This window comes from Agrilus planipennis, unplaced genomic scaffold, assembly GCF_000699045.2.
Source record: "Agrilus planipennis isolate EAB-ADULT unplaced genomic scaffold, Apla_2.0 scaffold156, whole genome shotgun sequence".
In the NCBI taxonomy this organism is placed as follows: Eukaryota; Metazoa; Arthropoda; class Insecta; order Coleoptera; family Buprestidae; genus Agrilus; species Agrilus planipennis.
Window position 1 is genome coordinate 24,613 of NW_020438859.1, and position 23,439 is coordinate 48,051.

Below are 23,439 nucleotides of genomic sequence, written 5' to 3' on the forward strand. Positions count from 1 at the left end.
TATTTCTTTAACCCACACGTATTTTACACTATAAGGGAGGGGGTTTCGGTTAACAATTAATAATTCGTTTTTTGTTTCTTTGACGATACAAAAAAAGCTGTCAGATTTGTCAAATTTTGGAAGTAGGTTATTTTTCAACTGCCGAAATTTACATTTACAACTTATTAATGGGCGACGATAAATCGAAAGCGATCACGTACAAAGTACCATCCTCGAGATCTTGCGAAAAAATAACGATCGAAATTCTCGTGGACAACAGCGCCAAGAGAAATGAAACAATGATCCCTACCTACGGAAGTGCTAATGGCGGGGATGGTACTTCTCCAGAGCAAGATCATGAAGAATACCAATATCTGAATTTAATCCGTCACATCATAAATAAAGGAACTAAGAGAACAGATAGAACTGGTGTGGTTACATATGGAATATTTGGAACTCAAATGCGTTTTTCCCTTAAAAATAACGCTTTCCCCCTTTTAACGACACGTCGTGTCTTTTGGCGTGGCGTAGTCGAGGAGATGCTGTGGTTAATAAAAGGAAGCACAAATGCCAAAGAACTTTCTACCAGAAACGTAAAAATATGGGATGTCAACAGTTCGAGGGAGTATTTGGATAGAATGGGGTTTGGGGACCGAGAAGAGGGAGACTTGGGTCCGATATATGGGTTTCAGTGGCGTCATTTTGGAGCTGAGTATAGAGGCATGCGAGCCAATTACGCGAATGAAGGAATCGATCAATTGAGTCAAGTGATTAATACAATCAAAAATTATCCGAATGATAGAAGGATAATCTTATGTTCGTGGAATCCTGTGGACATACCACAAATGGCTCTTCCACCCTGTCATTGTCTCGTACAATTTTTCGTAAATAATGACGAATTGTCTTCGTTGTTATACCAAAGATCGGCCGATATGGGACTGGGGGTACCGTTCAACATTGCGAGTTACGCTCTCCTAACGGTCATGATAGCTCATGTGACCGGTTTAAAACCCAGCGAATTTATACACACGATTGGCGACAGTCACATATTTCAAAATCACATAGAAGCTTTGAAAGACCAGCTTCGAAGGGTTCCAAAGACATTTCCCACTTTACATGTTAAAAGGAACGTCGCCAAAATAGATGACTTTGTGTTTTCAGATTTCGATCTCAAGGATTACCACCCCCATTCTAGAATTAATAGCAATTTTTCGGTCGGTTAACGTGATTGTTTATTTATTCGTGTTCTTTATTAATGAGTAAATTTCAATAACAAATAAATGTAAGTATTGGATAGGTAGACTGTCTACAGAAATCTTTTATTGATAAAAATTGTGTAGCAACTATTTTGAATTAGAATGACTTATTTAGTTTTTGTCAGATTGAAAAGAATATACATTTTGAATCACACTTGTAATATAATCTAAATGAATATAAACAAAGTCGTCAATTTAAAGATCGCACGACCATCTATTGCAATGTATATCAATGTCGTAACTGCATTTAGGCAAACCTTAACTTTAGTGAAGAATATGATAACTATTAATCGCAGTGCTGGCGATACTAAACATTGTGAGACACTACGCGAAAAAGCTATGTGGTATCGTGAACACTCGGTAGAAATGAAGTTTATTATGCAGTTGGACAAATATTAATTATAAATTTTGGTCACGGTATTTTGTAAAAAAAAACTAACAAACATCTAACATATCCATTCACAATATTTCAAAATGGAAATTTTAGGACTATCGGCTGCTACTAATAGGTTAGCGTTCAAGGATTTTTATTTAATTAATGATGGTTTAATTTTTGTGCCAAAAAATTCTTTTTGTTTGAGGATTACGGGCACATTAAATATACACTTATGAATAACTAAAGGCCACTTCTAAATTGAAAATTATGACTATTTATATGAATGTTAAAAAGGGGTGCTCTTAATAATTCCAAATACCAAATTTATACATCCGAATGAAAAAAAAAAGATAGACGGAAAAAAAGGCTTGTAAGAAAACTTGAATACGTTCAATACCAAACAGTCAAAACAAGTCAAGTCAAGTTATCAAAATTATAGCGGTATTTTGGGGCGAGTCTCTCTCGTTTTTGAGTTAGTCGTCAATTACCACTGTCTCCAAATTCTACTTTTACAAACAGGATAATTAAATTTCTCACAGGCATTGCTTGTTTCTTATGTATAAGTGTACCTAATATAAAAAAATATATAAACGGTAAAAGCAAACGTTTCCTTATAAAGTGCCATATTAATCAGTTCGTTAGTACCTGATGAAATAATTGGTTGGATCATTTTAACACTTTAAATTTTAATAAATATTTATGGCGATATTTTTATTGAATTAACCAAGGTATAAGTTTAAGTTTAATTGTTAATTGTTCACTACTATGTTATCAACCTTGTGAACTTGTATCTTAATCAACTCCCAATGATCATTAATAATAGTTATCGTTTAAGGTAATTCAACGAAGAGATGATTTTGGTGATCCACGGGAAAATTTTAATAGAGATTGGAATGATTATAAAAACGGCTTTGGAGATCCAGCTAAAGAATTTTGGTTGGGAAACGAAAACATATTTATGTTAACTAACAATGAAGAATATATACTGCGAGTAGAATTAGAAGATTTTGAAGGAAATAAAAGGTAGAGGACTTAATAAGAAATTCACAATGGCGCGTAAAGATGAAATGTTATAAAAATTATTTCAAATTTTAGGTACGCTCAGTATTCTCATTTCAAAATATATTCCGAATCAGAATATTATAAGCTAGAAATAGATGGATACGAAGGTAACGCAGGGGATTCCCTCAATGATCCTTGGTACGGAAGTAATCATAGCCCTTTTTCAACATACAATAGGTACATATGTATCATATAGCTAACACAAGATCGTTATAAAAAATATATGTTTATCAGTAAACGAACTAAGGTTGACACGGCGCATTTTCAGTCAATAATTTTTTCTTTCACGTTCCGTTTTAGAAATATACAAAAGTAATGATAATTAATAAAATGGCAAAATTATAGCAAACTGTTCTAAAGAAACGTTTTTATTACTGTAGATGTACTAAAGGGCCAAAAATACACCTTATCAACCGTAGCTCTTTAACCTTTTAATAATAAATTTTATAAAATTGAACGAATAACACATTTACCTTGTTTCTTTTTTTAGAGATAATGATCGGTCAAGTTTAAATTGTGCATCGATGTTAAAAGGCGGTTGGTGGTGGAAATCATGCGGACGAGGTTTAAATGGACTATACCTAAACGATCCACAAGATCTAACAGCAAGACAAGGTAAAATTGATCTTAAATTAAAAGATGTGCGAAGAGAATAAAATTGTAAATATTTTAATTTACCTAGGCATAGTATGGTTTCGCTGGAGAGGATGGGATTATACCCTGAAAAGAGCAATGATGATGATTAAACCTAAGGGATTTGTTGCACAAACATCTTGAAAACGGTGTTTAGTGTTTAAAGTCAATCGTAAAAATATTAGCCAATTTACAATCATTTCCATATTTATTATGACCTTTCACACCGCACCCACATAATGTGAATTTATATTTACATATAGCCTATTTTCCAATTCATCATCGCCTGTACATAAACCATTTTCTTTTGATTGGATTTTAAGAAAAGATAAACTTAATCCAATATTTGATATATTAAAAATAGCTGTTAACTAACATCGTTTCAGTATTTTGAAAAACAGTTGAGGCTCCATGCGACATAAATATTAGAAATTAAATTATTTAAGCATAAAATTTAATTTGGCGTCACATTNAAATGTTTTATGGAGAAACAATATGAATTTCTGCGAGCGAAGCCGCGGGGAAAAGCTAGTAATAGATATATGCAGGCCGGGAAAACTGCGAGCAGTAAACAAAGAAACTTTTGTCGCTAATAATTTATTGTACTCTAAGCCTTGATCTCATAAAACAAGCTAAACAATGAATGCTGACACAAGAGGAGTAATTTTATTGTTAACAATTAAAAGAGTCATTGCTATTGCTAGTAATCGTCGTTTTCTGGAAAATTTTAGTAAACAAAGAATACGCTATTTAGGTATACTTGCATAATATATCGCATATAAGCAAGAATATAACTAAGATTTTATTTAAGGATGGGCTGAAAAAATTGCATTCGACCATTTGCTTATTAAAAATGAAGTTGAATTCCAAAGTGTAAGGTCAATCTAGTATCTACGTGAAAATATAGCAAAGTAAATAATGATGAAATGGTAAAAGACCGGCTTATTTAAGATTAAGATTAAGATTAAATACCATCATCATACAAAATTTAGAAATTGATATAAAGAATGACCGCATTAGTCGCCCATTTTCTCGCCCTCAAATTTTGTTTATATATAACTTGAATATAACTGCTAAATGATTATTAATGACGAGAGCAAGTTGAATACAAAATTATAAGAAGATAATATGTTTGCTTTCTGAGATAAGGGTATTAATGTATATCAGAAAAGCAGGTCATGAGTTATAGCAGAGTAATTGCGATGCTCTCAATATTTTTCGACGCAAAATCCGAATCTAATTAAATCGAAAGATGTGTACCTTCATAGATCAATCAATAATTTATTTTACAAAACTTGCATTCGGTTTTATAGCCATGCAAAAAGGGAGTCTTTTAAAAGATTATAACATTCTAAATACAATTATAAATATAAAATGTAATCAAAACGTAAATACGTAGCTGTAATAGTAAAGTTGCACACCTACTGCTACAGATAGGTGAAATTAAATAATTGACAATTACAGACGTAGAGATCTAGTTGTAAAATAAATATGGGTCTGAGATCAGCGCTTTATAAGTGACAACAATATATCGTAGAATATGTTTAAATAATTTTTTGAATCAAACAATTTGTTGAACTAATTGTTTCGAGTCAGGAAACCGACAGTTTTTAAAACAGTAGATTAAAATATCGAAGAAAATGTTATCGGCGTGGAGATTATTTATGTATGTGCGTAAATATACCTAGGTAGAAGTTCCTAAATTAATATTTTTACGGAAGAGCAGCGCGAAAAACAAAAAATAGGAAACGAACGGAAAGTCAACTGTTTCGCGTCAGCCGCAGTATATTCTATCTCTACCTAAGTCGCTCGAATTCGAAGCTTGCTAGAGATACGCTGAAGGATAATAATTATGTTTTTTTTTGCCTGATCTGTACCGCTGCCGCCTCTTACGTAACAACCCATTCGCATTCATTAATCACAACCAAGGCTACTTTCAGCAACAAACAAAATCGGACAGAGTTCCACATTTCAGTGCAACCAATACAATGGTACTTTTTTGTAGCATTTATCAAAATAGTGTATGTACGTGCATATTGTATACAGACAGGGGACGAAAATGATCAGTTCTATGTACATACACGCTCTAAGATTTCTCGATCTATACTTTCTATAAAATATGTATACTATTTATCGCAATACGCGTATATTATACATATAAAGGTCTTTTCAGTTTTGTTGAAACTTTCGCAAAGTATCGGACAGCAATAAAAAAATTTAAACGTGTAATTCAGAAAATATGCACAAATTAGCTTCAATGTGTGACGCTGCTCTTTTGAAATCAACTTTTTCTGATACATATAAGAATTTATAGCGGTAGATATTTTATTCACCCATTGATATACCACTTTATTGCAATAAAATATGCAATTTCTATTTTATCGTAATTTAAAAGAATAATTAGCATTAAATATGTGGGAAGTTGAATAGTAAAATTAAAATTGAATGCTCAAATTTTTACGAAATAATTTTTTCATCATCTACAATAAAATTTTCATGTACAGGCTTAAAAAATACTGATTTCAAAAAGCATGTATTGGAAAATCAAAATGCAGCCAAAATGCCTAAGAAGTCAAGTACCTACGGAAATAAATTATTACTATTTTACACTTTAATCCTATGTATATAAATTAATAAGAACCATGTAAATATTGAAATATATATGTATATGGAGTATTATGAGTATCTAAGCGTTAAATTTGTCAACCAGTAATGCAAATAAAACAAATGCTACGAAGATACATTAAGCACATTTTCCTGTTATTAAAATTAAAACCTTCACGCCGATCTCTTTAACTAAACTGGGTCAAATTATCGCGCCAGCATAGGTAAGCTTTACAAACCCGGCTACATTGTTTCTAAATCGCGAAAGTGCAGTCCAGTTTCGCACTTTTAGATTAGTTATAATCAGTCGGCATAATAAAAGAAAAAAGCCCAAGTCCAGTGCATTTAGTGGCTGACCCAAAAATTTCGGGTACATTTTGTTTTTTGTTCCTCATTTTCGTCGGAGACCTTAACTCTGAGTTTGTGTCTTTTCAAGAAATTGCTACGTGGTCTTTTTGAATACAAAATATTAATTAACTATTTTTATGCACTATTTTAGTACTTTTTAAAGTTGGTCTTGATTTTATTTCTTTAAATGATTGTCTCAAAAACCGCAATTAATTTAATCAGTAGATTACATAGTAATTGAAAATATGTCGTTTGTTTCTAATATATTTGTACATATTTTTTTATCTAGGGAAGAATATCTGTTCTCAGTATTCGAAGCAATAATATCCACATTAGAATCGAAATTACAAAGGATAGAAAACTTGGATAAAGCTGTTGAACATCTAATGAGACGAGTCGAAGGATTGGATTCGCGAGTAAACGATAATATAGGCAAAACCGAATCGATAATTGCCAAACTCGGTAATCTAGATATAAAACTATTTCAAAGTCCTTCCGCTAATGATGAACCGAGACCTTTTTCACTTCGATCTGACGAAAACAAAGAAAAACTAAACGATCGCCTAATCTCGTTGGATATAAAAGTCGAAAAAATCGACAGGAAACTTAACAATTTAAAAAATCAACTGGACAACAATAATCTTCCAGGGGAAGATATAAATGCAGAGGCAAGTGAAAAAAAACCGGTCAGCATGAATGTCGTGGAAATAACAAAAGCTCTAAACAGCGAAGTGATGAATCACATAAGTAAAGAGCTCAACCAGTTACGAACGGTTACCACCAATGTCGACAGAAAGCTTCAATTTCACATAAATTTGGTTTCCGATAATCTTGGAAAAGTGGTAAGAATGATGTCGGAAGTTCACGAGGCAGTTGTTGAACCGGAAGAAGCTAACGATGCAGGAGGAGGAATATTTTGGAACAATAAAACAACAACCACGATGCCCACTACACCTCCTCCATCGATAGTTAGAAATAGTAAAATTGACGCATTGGTTAAACAGATGCGTCCCATCATGACTGTTTCAGAAAAGATGGACGAAGTGTGGGACGTAGTGACCGGAACCAAGAGTTCAGTAGATAATCTTCTGCCGAAAACTGGAGAACTATTAATCCATACGCAAAGGCAAGAAAGAGCCATTGGTGAAATACATAACGACCTACGTGTTAAAACGAATAAGATTATACAAAATTTAGATATGGTCGAAAGGAGATTAAAAAAACAAGAAGATAACGTCGCAACTTTAGCTCAGCGGCCCGTTCCAGCTGAACTTCTTTTGGATCCTACAATAGACAGATTAGTTGAGTTCGATGCCAGTAGATATACTAGTGAAGACTATACGCACGATCAGGTACAACGAAATGTTTTTTTTTTTTGCATATGTAGGTGTATATTAGGGTGACACAGCAGCAATGAAGTTTCTTCAGTCTTTTAGTAAATTTGATCCACACTTCAGTACCTAATTTTTAATTATGAGGTTTTAATGTTTTATTTAGTTCACTTCCACAAAAGTGGTAGTTTATGTTCACTATTAAACTTTTTCCTTTTTGAGAGCATAGAAAATCCGAAGATTTTTTCTGAATTATCTACAAAAACCATTCTGTCCATCAAAAAAAAAAAACGCGACAAAGGCCTTTGTTTATTAGGTGCAGGAATATTTCCGTTATTAATTTTGTTTTTTATTCTTTAGCTAACAGAAACGACTACACCGATTGCAACGTTTACAACTTTGCCACCTTCCCTATCGCCAACTCCCTCCCCTTCTACTTTGTTAATAATAAATCAAACAATGTATAGCTCAATAGCGTCACCTGCACAACAGGCCACATCGACCAGTTCGGAAAAACGATCGGAAAAGCGAAAAGGAGGAATAATTTTCCCTAGCGTCAAAAACAAACCCTCGCCCCCGAATACTACATTCACAACCGACATGATTACCAACATTAAAGATGTTAGAGTAAGTTTATATTTGTTGCCTATTGTTTATACAATAAGTATATATATTTTACATACAGCGTGTTTGATAAATGTTTCATAAAAAATGTTTAAAGGATAGAAATTAACAGTTACATTGTGATTTTATTTCCTAGATTATTAGACGTACGAATCAGAAAAACCACGTACTTCACACCAGAATCTGATCAAAGTGATTAAGACAAAAGTAAAATATTATTTATTTTTATTTAAATGCATTAAAATTGTGTTAGCTCAGATACTAATCTTGAAAAACATTTCTTGGTTTTATTTTTTTTTTTCTTTTTAATGTAATAACAGTCAAAGAGAAAAAGGCGAAAATCGGTAAAAACACGATTGCGAGAGTTTAGAATAAAAAAATAATAATATAAAAATGGGCATGTATCATAAAATAAATCACTGGGGCTTTAGTACCCATCTTCACATTCAAATTGATAACTTATAAACTGCTGATGTCGCGATATTAAGCATTGATATTGACGATTGAAATTTGGTGTTAGTCACCTTTGTTTTCGGAAAAATACTAAGTCTAAATGTCTATATTTCCTACTCACTCCATTTTAATACGCAAAATACATATCATAAATATTTCTTTCGTAAAATTTCCATTTCTTTCGAATGGCACTATCAATTTTTATGTACAAATAAAACTTAAACAGTTATTTGCCAAAAAAACATATTTTTGCTCTTAAATTGTTCTAGCATACTTGAAGAATGTTGTTCACCACCTGGTTACAAATTTTTCCGAAGTGAAAATCTTCGTTCACTCCGCTAAAAAGTCAAAAGCATCTTTGTTACTTTTCTGATTCAAATATTATTTGTGAAAACTTTATCCTATTATTACTTGTTACCTAAGTACCTATCAAAAATTAGAATATGCTAACTTATATATTTGGAAATGTTTTCATTAAATAAACTTCTAATATTTCGTTGTTAATACAAAAAGTGATTTTAAACTGGTTTTAAACAACGAAAATCTGTTAACTATCTGTTAACTAACATTATTGGTACCCTTGAATTTTTTACAATATATACGTATCAACATTTTAGCATTTCGTGGTAATTGTTCTTATATTACATTGTAATGTAATAAGTATACGTATACAAGCCACGTGCAGTTTCTTAATGACTGCGTTATGATTTTTTAATGTTGCCTTTAAGGAATTTTTCATAAATTTAACATCCGTCAACAAAACTAACAAACTATTTGATATTAATATAATATTTAAGTTCGTCTTTAATAATTCATGACAAATTTTTTTCAATGTTACTCATTTTGCTTATAAAATATTCGTTTTAGGGCTATTCTTGTGTTGATTTCTTGAACGGGGGCATGAAAGATTCCGGTGTGTACTATCTTCAAATACGAGGTACGACTTACTGGTTTCTAAAAGTTTACTGCGAACAGGAGATCGCCGATGGAGGATGGACGGTAAGTTTATTTCTTTAACCCACACGTATTTTACACTATAAGGGAGGGGGTTTCGGTTAACAATTAATAATTCGTTTTTTGTTTCTTTGACGATACAAAAAAAGCTGTCAGATTTGTCAAATTTTGGAAGTAGGTTATTTTTCAACTGCCGAAATTTACATTTACAACTTATTAATGGGCGACGATAAATCGAAAGCGATCACGTACAAAGTACCATCCTCGAGATCTTGCGAAAAAATAACGATCGAAATTCTCGTGGACAACAGCGCCAAGAGAAATGAAACAATGATCCCTACCTACGGAAGTGCTAATGGCGGGGATGGTACTTCTCCAGAGCAAGATCATGAAGAATACCAATATCTGAATTTAATCCGTCACATCATAAATAAAGGAACTAAGAGAACAGATAGAACTGGTGTGGTTACATATGGAATATTTGGAACTCAAATGCGTTTTTCCCTTAAAAATAACGCTTTCCCCCTTTTAACGACACGTCGTGTCTTTTGGCGTGGCGTAGTCGAGGAGATGCTGTGGTTAATAAAAGGAAGCACAAATGCCAAAGAACTTTCTACCAGAAACGTAAAAATATGGGATGTCAACAGTTCGAGGGAGTATTTGGATAGAATGGGGTTTGGGGACCGAGAAGAGGGAGACTTGGGTCCGATATATGGGTTTCAGTGGCGTCATTTTGGAGCTGAGTATAGAGGCATGCGAGCCAATTACGCGAATGAAGGAATCGATCAATTGAGTCAAGTGATTAATACAATCAAAAATTATCCGAATGATAGAAGGATAATCTTATGTTCGTGGAATCCTGTGGACATACCACAAATGGCTCTTCCACCCTGTCATTGTCTCGTACAATTTTTCGTAAATAATGACGAATTGTCTTCGTTGTTATACCAAAGATCGGCCGATATGGGACTGGGGGTACCGTTCAACATTGCGAGTTACGCTCTCCTAACGGTCATGATAGCTCATGTGACCGGTTTAAAACCCAGCGAATTTATACACACGATTGGCGACAGTCACATATTTCAAAATCACATAGAAGCTTTGAAAGACCAGCTTCGAAGGGTTCCAAAGACATTTCCCACTTTACATGTTAAAAGGAACGTCGCCAAAATAGATGACTTTGTGTTTTCAGATTTCGATCTCAAGGATTACCACCCCCATTCTAGAATTAATAGCAATTTTTCGGTCGGTTAACGTGATTGTTTATTTATTCGTGTTCTTTATTAATGAGTAAATTTCAATAACAAATAAATGTAAGTATTGGATAGGTAGACTGTCTACAGAAATCTTTTATTGATAAAAATTGTGTAGCAACTATTTTGAATTAGAATGACTTATTTAGTTTTTGTCAGATTGAAAAGAATATACATTTTGAATCACACTTGTAATATAATCTAAATGAATATAAACAAAGTCGTCAATTTAAAGATCGCACGACCATCTATTGCAATGTATATCANAGACAAGGTAAAATTGATCTTAAATTAAAAGATGTGCGAAGAGAATAAAATTGTAAATATTTTAATTTACCTAGGCATAGTATGGTTTCGCTGGAGAGGATGGGATTATACCCTGAAAAGAGCAATGATGATGATTAAACCTAAGGGATTTGTTGCACAAACATCTTGAAAACGGTGTTTAGTGTTTAAAGTCAATCGTAAAAATATTAGCCAATTTACAATCATTTCCATATTTATTATGACCTTTCACACCGCACCCACATAATGTGAATTTATATTTACATATAGCCTATTTTCCAATTCATCATCGCCTGTACATAAACCATTTTCTTTTGATTGGATTTTAAGAAAAGATAAACTTAATCCAATATTTGATATATTAAAAATAGCTGTTAACTAACATCGTTTCAGTATTTTGAAAAACAGTTGAGGCTCCATGCGACATAAATATTAGAAATTAAATTATTTAAGCATAAAATTTAATTTGGCGTCACATTTGAAAAACTTCTTTTATTAAATTGCAACAAAAACATTTGTAATTTATAATTACACATACAAAAAAATACTCTCAAATGATTATTAATACAAAAATAAAATAACATTCGAAAAAGTACCCGGCGCCAGAATTAAGTGTATATTTATAATAGGTAGCCAAAGAAGTCGATAAATTAGTTTTAATAATAAGAATTGGGCGAAAGATTATTTAAAAATGAACATGTTTGCAAGTATTTTAATTATTTTCAATATTGGAAAATGAACTTTGCCATTAAACAGTGTGCCACACATCTTGCCGCATTGCATTTTGTAAAAAAAAATAATACTATTATTCCAATCACAATTTTTCTTGTCTGTCAACGTAATTAATAAGCAAAACTGCTCTTGTATTTCATGTTTAATTTTTAGTATATTTCCTTAAAAATTAATGAAACTCGAGTTAAAATCTCGGCTTACGAAGATAATGCAATTGTGCAATATACCTAGATTTCCACCTGTACAAAATCAAAGATTGATTTGTATATTATTTAATAAACTGGAATTGAAGAACAATGTGTACATAAGTAGATAACTGATATTACTGTAACTGTACTGTAAAAATATTTAAGATAATTAAACTTAGTTTTATAATGGGAGTTTCAATGTTTTAAAGACTTACAGGAATATAAAAATAAGTAAAATACACTTACTGAGTATATGAAAAGAATACGGTATTTAAAAGGGAAAAAGGAATAACAATAATTTCGACAGTTTTTGGAGTACAGTACAGGTACAGTATTTCTTTTTTTTAACAAAGGCACAAAATTATGCAAGAAATGAAATTGGTAGAAAATAAAACTAAAACTTTATAAAATAAAAACTTTTAAAAATATCTGTAATTGATACCTATGCTTTTTATCAATATTTTCAATATTACTGTATTAATAACTACCTTCAAACCTCTCATATGCCTATATGTGAATATGTATAATACAGAACATATCCTCAATAGTTTCATAAAATTTTAAGCTGAAGGATTACTTTTCATTAATTCTATATCAGAGTTCATCATGTTTTCAACTAATTGCAAAAAAGGCACTTTTGGTGACCATCCCAACTGTATTCTTGCTTTTGAGGAATTCCCCAGAAGAATATCCTAAAATGTATTTCTCAATAGTATTCATATAGGTGCTATGATTTATTATAATAAAATAAAAACAAAACGTAATGCTTACCACTTCTGTAGGTCGAAAATATTTTGGGTTTACTTTTACTCTTACAATCCCACTTCCTTTCTCTTTACCCACCTCATCTAAACCCTTGCCCTCCCATAATATTTCTTTACCTACAAAATTAAATGCAGCCTCCACAAATTCACGTACGCTATGTGATTCTCCAGAAGCAATGACAAAATCTTCAGGAACTTGTTGTTGTAACATTAACCACATTGCCTTAAAACATGCCTACTGAATAAAAAGTTTTGCCACATTTCTGTAAGTACTTTGATTTTACTCCAGTGTTTTGTGTAAATTCAACCATCGTAAATACAAATCAAATACCTCTACATAATCTTTGGCATGTCCCCAATCCCTTTTGGAATCCAAATTTCCCAGTTCAAAAGATTCAGACAAACCCAAATAAATTTTGGCTATTTCCCTAGTAATTTTTCTAGTAACAAATGTTTCACCTCTTCTTGGACTTTCATGATTAAACAGTATACCATTGCATGCAAACATACTATAGGCTTCTCGGTAATTAATTACTGTCCAGTAGGCATACAATTTGGCACATGCTGAAATAGTACATATTTCCAAATAATTCATTATTATGTAAAAATATTACCATAAGGTGACCTGGGATAAAACGGTGTAGTTTCTGACTGTGGTATTTCCTGTACTTTACCGTACAACTCTGAAGTAGATGCTTGATAAAATTTTACCTGCTTTTCCAATCCACATGTTCTGATAGCATCCAACAATCTGAGTGTGCCGATAGCGTCAACTTCTGCTGTATACTCACTCAAGTCAAAAGAAACTTTAACATGGCTTTGTGCAGCTAAATTATAAATTTCAGTGGGTTTTATTGTAGAAATAATCTTTACCAGACTACTAGAGTCTGTCAGATCTCCATAATGAAGTTTCATTTTACCACCTCTGTGAGTAAATTTGTCAGCATATAGATGTTCTATTCTGGATGTATTAAATGTGCTAGCTCTGCGAATAATTCCATGAACACGATATCCTTTTTCTAGAAGAAATTCTGCCAGATAAGAACCATCCTGTACATCAGAAATTTAATTACATTATTTGTATGAATCATTCTCTTTTGATTGTTAAGCATACTTGACCGGTTATTCCTGTAATAAGAGCAATATTCAAATTATCGCCACCTGACATTTTACTGTGCTCTAATTATAACAAATAATGTTTATATTTCTTATCTAATTGTCACTTTTTTGTTGTTCTGTACTTATCACTCACTATACGTGATTGGTCATATCATATGATTGAGGTTATTGGTGTACCGGTTAATTAATATTTTTACAGGTTTTTACATTTACTGCGGCAACCCACATTACAGCTCCGCATCACGAGCGTATCTTACGGAGTAATTTTTGATATTACTCATTTAATGATATTTAATTTAACATTTAACATACTATTTTTTTTGTAATCCATTAATTCACCTATCAGTTAACATCGTTAACATGTAAACGCGTTTTGTAATGACTAAGTAAAGACGATAGACAAACTCATTAGCAGCTCCCAACAATTTCTTATTTATAATGTCAATAAATTACAATATTTGTTTGAATTAAGAATAAATCTTGTAATTTCTGTCTGTGTTCCTAAATATCCTACCATTAATTATTGTAAACAAATGAAGGATGATAAATGAATTGTATAAATAGTTCAGTTCCAAAAAATTATTTCTTTTATGTATACATAGCTTATTAGATAAATTATTAGTAAGCTATTGAATTCTACATGCACCTGTATAGGACACATTGCATATGGAATATTGCACAAAAATTTTTAGCAGTATAATTAATTGTATTGCTGGCGTCTACGAGCTCTTTGTTTATCAAAACGCATTTCCATTTCTTCAAGTACCTTAGGAGTGTATCTTACAACTAATTTTACAGAACCATGGGCTTGCTTAAGAAGTTCCACTGCCTTTTCATGATTTTCTCCTTCAACTGACTAAAAAGACAAAGGAGTTCATGAACATTGGAAAAATTACTATTTATAAAAATTAATAAAGTAAAATGCATTTATTATTTTACTCCTTACAACTCCATTAACACTGAGAAGTTGATCACCCCTTTTTAAACCTCCATGTCTATCTGCAACACCACCTGGTATAATTCTTGAAATATAAATCGGAGAATTTTGTTCTTTTCCACCCATTACATTGAAACCCAACCCTTCTTCAGTTTTAGGTAATTCGACTACTCTTGGATGTGCATGTCCTTCACTGGCAGCAAAAGCAGCCACAGTGGCCTTAGCTGTTGCAGAAGCTCTTACATCTTGAGAGCCTTGGATGTCAACTGTTTCATAGACATGCTCATACACCTCACGTACAGCATTCAAAAAGTCACTTTGTAGAACTTTTTGCAGAGCTGCTAATTTTGTAGCTGGTACTTCACCATTTTTTTGAAGCTTTTCTAAGAGCTCCACACATCGTTTAATGTCTAATAAAATATGCAATCAAATTACATCCTATTCTTAACCTTACTATGGTCCCTTACCTCGATTTAGAGTTAACGGTTCTCCTATTTGGGTCATTTCCCTATATTTTTATTTGACTGTAACTTTCTTGTATCTTTTTAATTGAACCATTACTTTGCTAGAAAAAAATAGATTCCGCTCCGTTACGCTGTACACCCTTTCCATGCCATATCGACTTCCTAAGTGCACCATCTACCGTCCTTTCTATAGAATTACAACAATTCATTTCTACGTATTTAAATTTAATTATACCACTATTACGTTTCTCACGTATTTTGCAATAAAAATATTTTATCATAATTTCAATAAACAAAAAGTGTTTTGGAAATTCCGATTTCTCATTAAAATTAGTATCCACTGGATGGAAAATTTACAGTATTCATTTTTATTGATTGCATTTCCGATAAAAAACATTACTAGGGAAATATTCATTAAAATTACTAGTACAAGTTCTTCCCCCTTATCAGTCACGGTAAGCTCGAAACTGTTAGCACCATTGCTTCGAGTGGTTGAAATTCACTTTTTTGTGAACAATTTGTTTAATCACTCTTTGTAATGTAAAAGAATTGTAATTGTAAATCGTACACTTCAGCATAAGAAATTGCTTATAGTACTTTGTCCTGTGCCGACAGCACTCATAATTTCTTTTAAATATTAATACAAATAAATCTACAAAATCGTAAAACGGATTTCGACGTAAAATAAACTACATAAATGAATCCCGATAATACTAAAAGAATGATAACTGTCAATTGTCCAGGTTAAAGGGACAATTAAATAATATTGGTCGCGCTATTGGATTTAATAAACAAACAAGAACAATTAATCTGAAATTATTTCATTCTTCTCTGCTTAACGAGGTAGTTCCTCAAGGCAACCTGTTTTTCTTTAAAGCTCTTCTTTGTTTTGTGTCGCTCTTTCAATCTAATCATTTGGAAGTTTTTAGTTTTCCTTTTCTCTTTATTAGTTCTGCTACACTTAGAATTTACTCTTCCATCCTTATACCCAAATTTTTCTCTATCCATTTGCCCCTTCCTAACACTTTCGATTCTCGTTTGTTTATCATGTTTCTTTTTTTTATAAACGTTTTCGATGTCACCTATTTTGACTAATTCTGCAGGCTCCTTTAAAGCTTCTTCAAATTTTCTCTTTTCGCCCTTAGTTGCCTTTCGAATATGTTTTCGTATATTTGCTGCGTCTATCTTTTTAAAATCTTCATCTGTAAGAATTCGATGGAGAGATATTTTTTGGGCTAATTCCTTCCTGACGTCTTTTTCATTCGAACGACGTTTAGCTACCACAATCTTTCTTTCGTTTTTGTTATCATTACTATTATCTATGATATTATCATTGGGTTCTTCTTTATTTACGAAAAGTTCCAACTTTTCCTCAGATACTTCATCATCTAAAGTTATCAAAAATTGGTACTGAGATTTTAAAAATCAATTTCCAATAATAAGCTTACCCTCGCTATGCAATTCTATATATTCTTCATCTGACTGAGGAATGTCGACCCATTCTTCATCATCATTGTCAGATGAAGAACCAATTTCAACTTGTTTATCCCCAGATTTCAAAAGAACTTCTGCTCCACAAACGTAATCTTTAGCATCAACTTGAGCATATCTGTAAATGTAATACATTATTTTCATTTCTATTCTGTTGTATACATATAAATTATCGAGATAAAGTTTTTACTTTTTTTCCGATATTTCCAAAGCGGCATCTGTGGGCTTTCCTCTGTCCTTTTTATGAAGCAGTTCTGGCCGAATGGCGCGGAACAGTTGGATTAAAGAACGAGCAGCCATCATGACTGGCCTTTCTCTATAAGTTTTATATGCGACCAAATCCTTCAGGAGGTCTTCCTCCATGGCAAGAGGGCATCGGGCACATATTTCTCGAGTTGCATTTAAACCTTCGAATTAACAATTCATATAATTAAAAATTGATAAAATGGTCGACCCCATTATAATAATATTACCAATTGCCATTACATCGGCCGAATTTCTTTCAGTTATAAAATTGTTAGCTATTGTTCTTATAATGGGTTCAAGAATGTCTGGAGGGACCAGTTCATGACTTGCTTGGGCTGCAAACTGTAATATCTTAATAACTTCTTTTTGATGAGGTTGGATAAAACGTTGAATGTAAGGATAGAAATTAAAAAGAAACAAATTATGCACACCAACTAAACGAGAAATAACATCCAGTGTCATCAGCCTTACTTCAAATCTTTTTGTAGTGGTTTCTAACTGTTTAAAAAGTTTCTCTGCCATTCCTATAAAAATGGTAATTGAATCATGTGGTTTGTCCCTTTTATTTATTTTATTAACAAATTTTACCTTGTGGATCATGAATCAAATGTAAAGCAGAAAAATTAAACACTGGTGCTGAGGACTTCCTTTTTTGAGTTTTCACAACTAATTTTTTTATTTTATTTAAATGTTTAGTTCTTTTCCTTGTTTTTTTATTAACTTTATTAGAAAACATAATTTCCTTAGGATTTATTTCATCTTCTGAACTAGAATCTGCTACATTCTCCTCTGGATCTTTACCCAAGAAAAATTTCAAGGAAGCAACCATTACCTACCAAAAAAGTTTTTCCTTTATAAGTAAAAAGCATAAATATATATACATATACTATTGATACTGTAACTAAAAAAAATTATACTGAAATCACCTTGACTGTTTGTGAAAAACATCCTGACGCTATCACATTTACTGTTTTGGCATCATTCCATACATTTTTGTTGTAAAGTTCAATCATAATGTTTACTGACATTTTAGCTGCTTTCACGTTGGCATCTTTAAGCATAGTAAACATAAAATTTTGCAATACTGTATTTAGTTTTGCATTTTTATGCTTTACATTTATATTTTTTATATCATTAATTATGTGTGATTGTAAAAATGTCCTAAGTTCCTTGTCTTGACATCTTAACAGTTTGAAAAATAACTCAAGAAGATCTGTTGGTGTTAATAAATTTTTGCTGCGTAGCAAAATTAATGCTCGACAAAATTGTAAACGAACAGAACTGTCCAAAATGGTGTTGTGTTTCTCTAACAGATTTATAATTGTTTGGGGCAAGTTTGAAAGTTCCTTAGGATAACAATTTGCTATTTGGGCCATAAACATTGTCAGCTCATCCAGTACTTTATGTGGCTGTTCCGGTGACAACTCAAAAATTTCAATAACATTCCTGAAATGTTGATACTGTTGACAAAATTCTTCATGATAAGATATCGGATCTCTCTTAATTAAATTTTGTAATTGCGGTAAATTTTCGGGAAGTTGGTTATTGTGTCTTCGCACCATGATAATTAATAATTATTATGATTAAGGTTAGGTCTTCGAACACGAAACTATGGAACTGAACCAATGATGTATCACGCTGTACCCATAACTGTGACCCGTCAGTACTGTACCACTTTAGCCTAATCTAAGAGGCCGTGGTCTAATAAATGAATGTTAGGTCGAGACATGGTCGAGACGTTTAGTCGAAAACTGCAACTTCTGAGATTTGTTCCATCTATTATGCTAATGGCTTGGTGACTCTGGAAGAATAGGTACCTCTTCTTACTGGTAATACTATTTATGTATCTATGTCTCAGTATATACTTGTTATCAATGTTTATAACCATAGATAAAGATCAATAATTGTTTCTCATTGCAACGCAAGGTAAGGTTATGTTGAAGTTCGTTAATTCTCATTATTTTTTGAGTTTTTAAAAATATAACTTTGTAGTATAAGCGATTTTTGTGTCATGTGAATGACTGTAGGTACTGGCAATAATTTATTTCTTTTAAGAAGCAGCCTCCATTTAACACACCAGATAGCCGTAGACAATCTAGTCAGCAACTGGAGTGATGCCGTTTGAGACACAAAAAAAGAATTCAGCAGTAGATAAATCTTCGTCCATAAAAGAAAATGACAAAAATGAAATCGATTTAGTCAGCAAAAAAGTTATAAAGACAAAACAGGAAATCGAGAATCTCAAGTTAGAATTACAGAAGTTGATCAATACAGGATTGTGCAGTGAAAATGAAAATCTTACAAAGACTGATGTTAAACAAGTTGAAAAGTTGTCGTGTAATGGCCAGGAACCACCTCCTAACAATACACACTGTGATATTAATAAAAGAAACCATGAAAAATATGCGACTGTAGGAAGAGAAAATATTCTTTTAAAGTATAACAAGTCAGCAAATCTACCCAAAATACATCAAGTATCATCAAATATTACTACAAGATTTAATTATGTTTCTTTGAAAAAATACAAAGCTTCAAATAATGAAAATAATAAAATTGACTGCCAAAAAAAGAAAAATGAATATAACAAAGAAAAGGCACGAGAATATATTAAAAAACAAAGAGAGAAAAGGGCAGAGCAAATGAAAGTGAAAATTAAAGAAACTCAGAATGAAATTGATTTGAGGAAAAAAAAATTAAAAGAACTTCATGAGAAGTCTTTGCAGTTAGTGTCAAAAAGTGTTAAACAAAAAAGAAGAAAATCTCAATCATATGAAAAAAAAGTTACGGCATCTGAAAATAAGCAACCCTCAACTTGTCAAAATAAGTTGATCTGTAATTTATTACCAAGAGTCCCAAACATTTGTGAATTGGAGGAACCCAAACATAATTTTAACAAAGAAGATAGAGAAGTATCTGTTGATCAGTTTGGATATATCTCAAAAAGGAAAGAAAACGAAGTAACGCAGCTTAATTCTCATTTAGAATCACACTGTAAAACTGATACAGGATTATTGGAAAGTAATGTTAAGAGGGATGAGCTTTTATGTAATGCTGCTACTAAAATTCAAGCTTATTTTAGAGGGTTTAGACAAAGAAAATTGTATAGAAATATTCTTACCATACAACAAAATGAAAATTTGAAGGAAGAAAATGTCATACAAAGTAATGAAAATAATTTAGAGAAATCAAAGCTTACTTGGCTTGACGTGCCTGCTACATTGCCATATCCATATAATTTTATAAACGCTGTGAAAAAGAAACTCAGTCATGCTGTTAACAAAAAAGTCAATGAAAGAATGGATTTTTCTGAGTTTTCAAAATCAAATGTGTTAAGTGATCACTTTGCGACTAAGAGAAATACTGAAAATTTAACAAGTAAGCCGGCACCAATAGTTGAGAATTCTCAAAAGCATTATGAACTTTTTAATGATGAATTTAACAGTATTAATCATGTAGAAGTTGTTCCTTCAATTTTTAAAGAAATTCAACTGTCTGAAAGTAGTATTACTTTTTGGAAAAATAAGGACATTTCTTTTGCTCAGCCATTTGATTTACATGTTAATTTTTCACAAAATTCAATAAATAGATCAAATTCTAGTAATAGTAGATGTGATTTGAAATCACTTGTTTCCAATAAGTGCATGGACTTAGATCTGCAAACCATTAAACCTCTTTCACTGAAACCTCTACAAATTGATTCTCAATATGTGAATAACAATATAAAAAGAGAATATGCTAGTGATTCAGATACATCGAAAAACATACCAGATATTTCAACAGAAAGTTCAGTGCACACAAGGATATGTAAGCAAGCACATTTACTGCATTCATTGGATTCATCACATAAAACAGATGATTACAATTTGGTATGTAATCCAGAACGCCACAACAACTTGAGAAGGAGCAGACGACGAAAATTAACGAAATCAGACGAAACGATTCAAACATTATTGTCACATGCAGATACTGACGACAAATGTCTAAAGCATAAAAAAGACGAAATTGTAAATGAATTAACTGCGAATTCGACTATTTCAAAACCTTGTTCTTCTTTGCCTTTATCTGAAGGTGAGAGTAAACCTTTGCCTCTAACGAATATGATTTATAAAAATGATAGTAGTGCCACTAATAATGCAGGAGGTAAATCCAAAATGTAGTTTATCTGCAAAATAAATAAAAAATCATTTAAAGTATTTGCAGAGACGTATAATACAGATTTATTTTTTTTTTTAGAAACAGAAGACACAGGAAATACTACGATGTTATCGAGTTTTTTAAGTTATATGCAATGTTTGGGAGTTGAAACGTATACAAAACCAAATACTAAAAATGAAGTTGATTCAGAGAAAAACGAAAATACGACTGTTTCCCTTTTAAATTCAAAGTGCAAAGAAACAAAACTGATGAATTTAAACGAAGATCAATTTGAACGTTTCTCTGAAATTGATAAGCGTAAATACTCAAGCGACTTTGAAAGCTTAAGCGCTGACAATTTAAATTTTGTGCCTTCTTTGAAATGTCCGTCCGTCACGCTAAATACCTCGCACTTGTCTTTGCATAATGCTAAAGATCAAATTGCACACCTTCAAGTTCCGCTCAATCAAAAGTTTCAACCTAAAACAATAGACACTAAAGTATGTAATTTCTTGTATTATGTAGCATGCCCAGTACAATCATAAGAATTAAAACCGTTTTCCCTTTTAGATCAATTCTAACGAGATTCATTTGAAATTTGAAGCAGAAATACGACTTCTGCATCATTTCAACAAGTCATTACAAGAAGCTGTGGAAAAAGAAAAGTCGTTATTGGAAAATCATTATGTACCAAACAATAAAAACGGAGAAGATGAAGTTGTTAAAGAGAAAAACTCAAATAATGTCGTTTCCTCAAAGACAAAAAGTAATGCCAGAATTGGAACCATAAACTATTCCAGAGGGTCGGATGTGTTGAACAGTTGTGAGCCAATTTTTACCGCTTCTACGACATCGGACATGCTCGAAAAGAGTTTTTTTTCTAATACTAACCTTAGCATATCCAGTGTAACAGATATTAATGAATCTGACAAATCATACAACAGTAATTCCACAATATTAAATTTTAATAAACACCACAAGGACCATTTGTACCCTGGTTTGCCATTAGGAATGGTAAGTTCTTCTGGTAATTCAAATTATTTTTGATAATGCACGGTGTACCTATGTAAATGTATATTGTATACTAAAACTTCATGTAGGATGTACATTCATTAGACTGGTAATGTTACACACATTCATTATCTTTTCAATAATTAACTATTTCATTAATAATTTAATTTACTGCTATATTCTAATTTATAAAGCCTTGTATTGAAGTTAATGAAATTACTTTTACAAGTTCAATCAGCTAATAAAAGACGAAGATGCAAGAATAGAAAATCTTAAGACAATACTTAAGATTCGAGAGAAATCTCTACTTGATAGAACAAAGAGTGAATTGGCGTGGTTAGAAATACAAAAAAGGTATTAAATGTCTACCGTAGGTGAAGTATTTCATAAATAAATATGAATGTGTAAAATATTACAGGTATTTAAAGGACTCTGGGCAGCTGAATGAAATATCAATGATTAAGAAAAAACAACGCGGCCTACTTGTCAAGCTTCAACACGAGCGCCACGAAATGCAAAGGTATATAAAGGTTAATTGTTTTGATGCAATAAATAAGATAATGTTTTATCCAAATTTTGTTTGAATAGGTTAAAACAAATGCAAAAAGCCGCTTCCAAAGAACGTAAAACGCGTTTACGACAACAGCGAAGTATGATCAAGGCCCAATTGTCGACTACTAGTGAGACCGTGAATAAACTGAAATCATCGTTGTCACGTGAACGCCGGCATTCGTCTGGACCCCTAAAGGTAGTCGGTGTTTATCGATACAGTGAGTCTATAATGTCCGAAACGTCACGATTTCCCAAGAAGGGTCTTGGGATGAGTGACAACGACATCATAAGTCTGTCTTCACGCTCCTCACAATCCATCGCGAGTAGCCTTCTGACAGATGAAATTGTAACTTCTCAAAACTCAGACTTTTCCAGCGATTCTAATCCGAAAGAACAGGAATTCAGACGGAAACAAAATGATCATTTAAAAAGGTAACATTAAAACTATTCTCACTTAAAACAAACTAATGTTTTATGAAAGGAGAAAACATTAAAATCAGTTTTTCGAAAAAAAAAGGAATATGTTTCAATAAATATAATAAATAAAAATTATTTCGCATAAATTCGAAAAAATTTAATCTATGCCTCAAATAACATATATGTATATAGATAGATGATTATTTATTTTACTCTTGACGTATTA

The 23,439-nt window shown here is 32.0% G+C and overlaps 6 protein-coding genes and 2 pseudogenes across 11 annotated transcripts in view; 5 read left to right on the forward strand and 3 right to left on the reverse strand.

Annotated features, from left to right (window-relative positions):
- LOC108741046 (angiopoietin-related protein 2) overlaps positions 1 to 3,770 on the forward strand; it is a 19,500-nt gene extending 15,730 nt beyond the window's left edge. For all 3 annotated transcript variants that reach the window (XM_018475636.2, XM_018475635.2, XM_018475637.2), the window contains exons 6-9: positions 2,447 to 2,634; positions 2,707 to 2,850; positions 3,164 to 3,288; positions 3,356 to 3,770. In XM_018475636.2, coding sequence (XP_018331138.1) covers positions 2,447 to 2,634; positions 2,707 to 2,850; positions 3,164 to 3,288; positions 3,356 to 3,450 — 552 coding nt within the window. In that variant the 3' untranslated portion in view covers positions 3,451 to 3,770. The remainder of the gene's footprint in view (positions 1 to 2,446; positions 2,635 to 2,706; positions 2,851 to 3,163; positions 3,289 to 3,355) is intronic.
- Positions 5 to 2,518, forward strand: LOC112906541 (annotated as a pseudogene).
- Positions 3,771 to 6,144: 2,374 nt separating the features above from the next.
- Positions 6,145 to 9,772, forward strand: LOC112906379. 2 transcript variants are annotated; one of them, XM_025980401.1, is made up of 4 exons: positions 6,145 to 7,610; positions 7,950 to 8,216; positions 8,350 to 8,420; positions 9,534 to 9,608. In XM_025980401.1, the coding sequence occupies exons 1-3, from the start codon at positions 6,504 to 6,506 to the stop codon at positions 8,398 to 8,400; spliced, it is 1,425 nt and encodes a 474-aa protein (XP_025836186.1). In that variant the 5' UTR covers positions 6,145 to 6,503; the 3' UTR covers positions 8,401 to 8,420; positions 9,534 to 9,608. The 2 variants fall into 2 exon arrangements, with proteins under 2 accessions (XP_025836186.1, XP_025836160.1); XM_025980375.1 differs by lacking the exon at positions 8,350 to 8,420 and having other exon boundaries at positions 9,534 to 9,772.
- On the forward strand, positions 9,744 to 11,122 carry LOC112906555 (annotated as a pseudogene).
- Positions 11,123 to 12,479: 1,357 nt separating this feature from the next.
- LOC108741065 (GDP-mannose 4,6 dehydratase) lies at positions 12,480 to 14,155 on the reverse strand. 3 transcript variants are annotated; one of them, XM_018475687.2, is made up of 5 exons: positions 13,957 to 14,155; positions 13,457 to 13,892; positions 13,174 to 13,406; positions 12,850 to 13,077; positions 12,480 to 12,770 (listed from the first exon to the last, which is right to left on the reverse strand). In XM_018475687.2, exons 1-5 carry the CDS (start codon positions 14,008 to 14,010, stop codon positions 12,639 to 12,641), a joined length of 1,083 nt encoding a protein of 360 aa, XP_018331189.1. In that variant the 5' UTR covers positions 14,011 to 14,155; the 3' UTR covers positions 12,480 to 12,638. The 3 variants fall into 3 exon arrangements, with proteins under 3 accessions (XP_018331189.1, XP_018331190.1, XP_018331191.1); XM_018475688.2 differs by having other exon boundaries at positions 12,850 to 13,065; positions 13,957 to 14,145; XM_018475689.2 differs by having other exon boundaries at positions 13,457 to 13,861; positions 13,916 to 14,003.
- A 367-nt stretch (positions 14,156 to 14,522) lies between these two features.
- On the reverse strand, positions 14,523 to 15,564 carry LOC108741066 (protein lin-7 homolog C). Its single transcript, XM_018475690.2, has 3 exons — positions 15,366 to 15,564; positions 14,908 to 15,308; positions 14,523 to 14,817 (listed from the first exon to the last, which is right to left on the reverse strand). The coding sequence occupies exons 1-3, from the start codon at positions 15,400 to 15,402 to the stop codon at positions 14,662 to 14,664; spliced, it is 594 nt and encodes a 197-aa protein (XP_018331192.1). The 5' UTR covers positions 15,403 to 15,564; the 3' UTR covers positions 14,523 to 14,661.
- A 567-nt stretch (positions 15,565 to 16,131) lies between these two features.
- LOC108743745 (protein SDA1 homolog) lies at positions 16,132 to 18,847 on the reverse strand. Its single transcript, XM_025977542.1, has 6 exons — positions 18,026 to 18,847; positions 17,688 to 17,931; positions 17,327 to 17,623; positions 17,044 to 17,260; positions 16,811 to 16,971; positions 16,132 to 16,750 (listed from the first exon to the last, which is right to left on the reverse strand). The coding sequence occupies exons 1-6, from the start codon at positions 18,659 to 18,661 to the stop codon at positions 16,179 to 16,181; spliced, it is 2,127 nt and encodes a 708-aa protein (XP_025833327.1). The 5' UTR covers positions 18,662 to 18,847; the 3' UTR covers positions 16,132 to 16,178.
- Positions 18,848 to 19,031: 184 nt separating this feature from the next.
- LOC108741049 lies at positions 19,032 to 23,146 on the forward strand. Its single transcript, XM_018475660.2, has 6 exons — positions 19,032 to 21,239; positions 21,333 to 21,733; positions 21,804 to 22,247; positions 22,474 to 22,598; positions 22,663 to 22,774; positions 22,833 to 23,146. Exons 1-6 carry the CDS (start codon positions 19,214 to 19,216, stop codon positions 22,869 to 22,871), a joined length of 3,147 nt encoding a protein of 1,048 aa, XP_018331162.2. The 5' UTR covers positions 19,032 to 19,213; the 3' UTR covers positions 22,872 to 23,146.
- The last annotated feature ends 293 nt before the right edge of the window (positions 23,147 to 23,439 follow it).